This window comes from Leuciscus leuciscus (genome assembly GCF_965113295.1).
Source record: "Leuciscus leuciscus genome assembly, chromosome: 24".
NCBI lineage: Eukaryota > Metazoa > Chordata > Actinopteri > Cypriniformes > Leuciscidae > Leuciscus > Leuciscus leuciscus.
Window position 1 is genome coordinate 25,786,511 of NC_138723.1, and position 6,095 is coordinate 25,792,605.

The 6,095-nt window shown below is 40.6% G+C and overlaps 1 protein-coding gene across 1 annotated transcript; it reads right to left on the bottom strand.

The window, feature by feature from the left end:
* Positions 1-644: 644 nt before the first annotated feature.
* On the bottom strand, positions 645-2,272 carry LOC309489246 (trace amine-associated receptor 13c-like). Its single transcript, XM_082157891.1, has one exon. It carries the CDS (start codon positions 1,706-1,708, stop codon positions 734-736), a length of 975 nt encoding a protein of 324 aa, XP_082014017.1. The 5' UTR covers positions 1,709-2,272; the 3' UTR covers positions 645-733.
* Positions 2,273-6,095: the final 3,823 nt, after the last annotated feature.

Consider the following 6,095-nt stretch of genomic DNA (forward strand, 5'->3'; position numbering starts at 1 on the left):
CAATGTATAATTATTTCAAACAAATCCATTTAGATTATTGTTGTTATTATATTATGTAGAACTGTGGATACACAACATTTAAATGCTCTCATAGCACATTTTGACATCCAAGTACCACCTAGTCACCACAAATGTTTTTTTTTATTTTTTATTTTTTCAGTATTGGGAAAGAAATCTCTGAGGTCACAGCTAAAGGGTTAGGTAAAAATGAAAAGTCTGTAAACATTCACTCCCCCTCATGTTGTTCCAAACCTGACTTTTGTAATAATTAATCATTTTTATTAAATACAACATTACATTGAGCTTTAAGTTTATCTACATTAGTCCAAATGATCATAATTACTAAGCAATAGATTAGAGAAGTACATATATTTTCAAATGTATTATGTAATAGATTAAATAGATATCCATCCAATAATTGATTAAACAACCTTTGTGCTTTAAAATTATCACTCAAAGCAGATCTTAATATTAATCTACAGGGTTAGGGCTAGGTTTAAGGTTAACCTAACCATTTTCTCTTATGCTTTCTTGTATAACATCAGTGTGATGATTTAACTGGCACAATTTCTATTCTTATGATAAGATTCTACACTTAAAAAATAAAAAAATAAAAAAATGCTGTTTTAAATTCATCTGTTTAGCCCACATTTTCTCATTTTTTCCAATAACAATGAACTCCATGGACCCATTAAGGAGAAATTAATGCCAGTAAATCTTTTTTACTTGACGATTATAATTCATGTTTTACTGGCTGGAATATTTTAAGAGTTATGATGTGTTTAACTGACATTTTAAACCAGGGGTAAAAGAAAGCATAAATAAGAGGATTCAGTCCTGAGTTAATATACAGTATCCATAATAGAATATAGGCCGTGGTAGAAGCCATTCCTGTGTTTTCTGTTAGGGACAAAATAAAGAAAGGAATCCAGCAAAATAGATAAACTGTGACAATTATTCCTAATGTCAGAGCAGCTTTACTCTCAGATTTCCTCCTCACTGAACCTTCAGTTACATGTTTTCCACCCTTCATCAGAGAGTTTATAACTTTCACTTGCTGATGTGCAACATAAAATATCCTCAAATATAAAGTTATGATCAGGGTACAAGGGAACAAGAAAGACAAGAACAGATCAGTGACTGACCAGTCAAAAGTTATCACAATTGTACATTCTCCATAACATGCATACTTGTGTGAGATACTCATAACTATTGCAATGTTATATGCTGACGAGCAAACCCAGAAAAGACAGACTATAAATAAAGTTTTAGTTGTGGTTATTTTCTGTGGGTACTGTAAAGGGTGACACACAGCCACATAACGATCAACAGCAATTACAACTAAATTACTGAGAGATGCTGAGAAGAGCAATCCCATGATTATTAAAAACAGTCTGCATAAAGTGTCTCCAAAGTACCAGCATGTTTCAATTAGCCTGGTGGCCTCTACAGGCATCACAATAAGTCCAACAAGCAGGTCGGCCACAGCCAGAGAGAGAATAATCAGGTTTGTTGGAGTGTGAAGTTTCTTGAAGTGAGAGATGGAGATGATCACCAGCAGGTTCAGAAACACAGTCCATGCTGACAGCAATGAAAAAAACACATACATGATATTGTATTCATGTGTGGAGCGTTTTCCCTTGATACATGATGAGTTGATGGTAGGAAAGCAGTATTGAGTCTCATGATCCTCTGTCTCATAGGCCATGAGTGAGTCTCCTCCTGTTAGGAGTTTGTTCTGCTCTCCTTACTGTCCTTTTATATAGTGTCTGGTTTAGACTGACCAACCTATCTACCGCCCACTCTGATGATGCTTATGCCATCATTTTACATCTACATGTACAGTATTTATAAATGTATGCACGCACACACACAAACACACATTTCTTTCTTTTGTATTAAATTAGAAACTTAAAACTAAATTAGAATTTTCTACTAGAGGGCAAAGTGAATACATTTAAAGGTGACATATTATGCCCCTTTTGACAAGATGTAATATAAATCTATGGTTTCCCCAGAATGTGTCTGTGAAATTTCAGCTCAAAATACCCCCCAGATCATTTATTAATGCTTGTCAAATTTACCCCTTTTTGGGTGTGTCCCTTTAAATGCAAATGAGCTGCTGCTCCCTGCCTCCATTCAGAAGGTGTCCTTTACACGAGCTTTAGTGGATACATTTATGTAGTTGTTGTGGAGTTACATTGATTCATCTGTTTCTGGGGGATTTCTGTTGAAAATAAAATTAATCCACTGCTCTCTTGTCTCATCAGAGGCTGGGACACTAATGTCAATTATAGTCCCAATTATAGCACTTAAAGACAAAAAAGTCAGATTTTCATGATAAGTCACCTTTGACACAAACTTGGCTGTTGTCAAAAGTGCAATTTGTTTTAAGTTGCTTATGTTAACCCATTTTTAGCATGAAAATGTCCTTCACATTTTGTCAGTATCCTGTCATGTCATATTAATTAATTTGAGTCTATTTTTAATACATTTGTCAGAGCATTTCAGGCATTGTTGGTTCAACTGACGAGCCTTAGAACCGGTTTGCCTATCCACAGTCCTGAGAGCCACTACAGAGCCAGATCTTACGTCACTGTATACATCTCATGTTGCCCAGCAACGCTAGTGCGGCAGCACCACACACAGACACACCAGGATTGTTCGAGATGCATTGGCTTCTCGCAGACCGATTGGCGCATGTCATCAAAGCACTGCGAGAACAATCCAAAAGCACAAGGAATCGTATGCTCTCCAAACATTCCCGCAGCACTCCAATCGGTCCGCGCCGCCCCTATGCATCTCGAATAAGCCTTCCATCAACAATGGCGGTCTTTGCGTTACTATTAATGCTCATGGCTTTGCGAACCTACATCGGCATCCAAACACAGCGAATCCAACACGTTCGTGCAGCTCCCGGTAACTTGCATAGACGGAGATTACAATCCTGAGCTGGATTAGCTGCTATTTAAAAAATTGCGGTCACAAGTTTATATTCATCTTATGTGTAACGTTACAGAACTATTCCCTTGTTCCCTTTCGAGAGCTCTCTCTTATTGCGTAAGGCTAGCTTACGATATGGGGAAACTCCTTTTCTCGAGAATATTCAGACGCGTGAACCAATTGGGCCGCTTCGCAGGGCCCGCCAGAATGGGCGTGGCTTATAGTTATATAAGCACTCATTCAGCCATGGAATTCAGATTTTATCTCTTTCAGCAAACTCACCACTTCGCTGATCTCTGGATAAGAAGCCTTCTCGCTGCCGTCGAAAAGCCTTCAGTGGAACAAGCCACCTGCCCTGCAGTTCTGAGGACGCCGGCTTTCCTGGTTTTTCAACTGGACGCCGCCTTCAGCCTGCTGTTCTGCTGTGCCATCCGGCACGCTATACATATCCTTTTAACGCATTAGTGTGTTCGCCGTTGCGTCACACTTTTTCTAAAAGAGCAAATTCTGAGGCATTGTTACAAATGCCATTGTTACAAATTTGGTGCGCAGCACAGAGCCTGGACCCCTACTCGTGCAAAGTATCAAATGTCCTCGCCTTCTTGCAAGAGCTCTTGGACGCTCAAAGTGTATGTGGCGGCCATAACAGCATCTCACGCTCTTGTGGCCGGGCAATCACTAGGAAGAAACGACCTCGTTGTGCGCAAGAAGGGGCAAGGAGGTTAAACCCTCTTCGACCCCCCTCTGTGCCTATCTGGGACCTCACCACGGTCCTGGAAGCCATGAAGGGTGCCCCATTCGAGCTGCTTCGGTCTGCGGACCTGAAGCCTCAAAACCACTCTCTTACTGGCACTAGCTTCAGTCAAGCTAGTGGGCGATTTGCAGGCGCTCTCAGTAAGCGCTTCCTGCCTTGAGTTTGGGCCTAACGACTCCAGAGTCGTCCTTAAGCCAAGGCATGGTTATGTCCCTAAAGTGCTCTCTACTCCATCCAGAGCACAGGTTATTTCGCTAGCAGCTCTACCCTCGCCAGAGGACGAAAGAGACACGAATCTACTCTGCCCTGTCAGGGCTCTCAGAGTTTATCTGAAGCATTCTGCCTCATTCAGACAGTCAGAAAAGCTCTTTGTATGCTTTGGCGGCCGCACCAAGAAACAGCCACTGTTTCCGCTGGCGGCCGCTGTCACAAAACAGAGATTATTGCGCTGGATAGTGGGCGCTATTGCGCTGGCTTATGAGTCTAAGGGCCTTCATTTGCTCTCAGGCGTTAGAGCTCATTCCACAAGAGGTATGGGCTTGGTCAAGAGAAATACCTATTGAAGATATCTGTGCGGCGGCCGGCTGGGCCTCACCGTCCACATTTATGAGGTTTTATAACCTGGAAGTTCCTGCTTTGCAAGCAAGGGTTCTTTCAATATAAAAAAGTGTTAAGCACAATCCCCCCTAAAACATAGGGGCCGATATATATCTGGTCCTGGTTAAACTCGAACTACGGTTCTTATATACATATATTATAAAGGACTTGGCCCTTTTAGGCCCATTCTTGGGTTCCCTATACAAAGCTCGTCACTAGACTGGCTTCTTTTAGGATTCATAACTTTACTCTTCTATGGGCCTCAGGCATCCTGCCCTGGGCTATAGTATGGAGCGAAGTTTTAAGCACGCACAGCGTTTTGAAGAGGGTTCCCATAGCGTAAACTAGCCTTACGCAATACGAGAGACCTCTCGAAAGGGAGTGTCACAGTTGAGGTGCCCTGAGATGAGGGAACGAGTATTGCGTAACCCGCCGTGCTACTGTGCTTCGATCAAGGGATCGCTTCAGTCGATTTAAACCTGAATTCCATGGCTGAATGAGTGCTTATATAGCTATAAGCCACGCCCATTCTGGCGGGCTCTGACGTGCCAGGGTGCGAAGCGGCCCAATTGGTTTGCGCATCTGAGCCGCCTCGGTATAGGTCTGTGCAGTTGCCACAGCGCAGCCAATGACCGCGCTAGTTGATCATCTATGTGTCTGCTGTGCAGCTACACTGCGTTTTAAAAGTTTTGCTTCAATATTCTCGAGAAAAGGAGTTTTCCCATAGCGTAAGCTAGCCTTCCCTATCTCAGGGAACCGAGGTTAAGTTAGTAACCGAGACGTTATCTAATAATAATTTCAGGGGGCAAGTTAACTTGTAATAAAAACAGCAGAGGGCCAAACACAGACCCTTGTGGCACTCCATACTTTACTGGCATTAGATTTGATAGCTCTATGTTTAAACAAACAGTAATCAGACTGAAATTGAAAGCAGCACTAAGATCAAGTAAAACTAGCGGTGAGATGCAACCTAGGTCAGATGCTGGAAGCAAGTCATTTGTAATTAACAATTACAGTCTCTGTGCTATGATGGGGCTGAAACATGAAATATTTATGTCAAAGGGAGGATAATTGACAATTTTTTCCTAATATTTTAAGCATAAACAGAAGATTTGAGATGTGTCAGTAGTGTGTCAATTCACTGGGATCTAGTTGTGATTTTTAATGAGAGGCTTTATAACCAGCAGCTTGAAGGTTATCAGGGCATGAACTACAGATAAGGAGTTAATAATATTAAAAGACTAACAGGAAGCAACTCTTTCATTACAGTAGATTAGTGGGTATGGGGTCTAGTATACATGCGGTTGGTTGATGTAGTTTTGTAAGCTTTTCGTGTTCTACTGCTGTTGTCCTTAGAATACAATGTTAAATGTGTCAAAATCAACATTTATTTTTTATTTCTTAATTTTTATTATTTTTTTTTGTAATTGGGCTAATGAAAATGTTGGCAGGGCAAGTAATAATCTGAACCTTACCATTGATGCACATTTTTAGTTCTGTTTATCAGTTCATCATTTGTGCTGTGGATTGGAGTATGTGAAACATTTTGGTAAAAATAACTACAATTCTTAGTGAATAATCAGAATAAGAATTCCATTTAAGTAGGAGTGAAGAGGTTTGCTTTTGACATGTAAACATCTTACTGTGGTTAAGTCCTTATTATAAGAAAAAAAAATGTTGGTGCACGTAAATGTATAGTCACTGAATGCTATGAATATTTAAATAGTAGGTGGGTTTCATGTAGTATAAACAAACCTCACATTTCATTGGATGTCCCTTTTTCTGTACATATATATTTAGT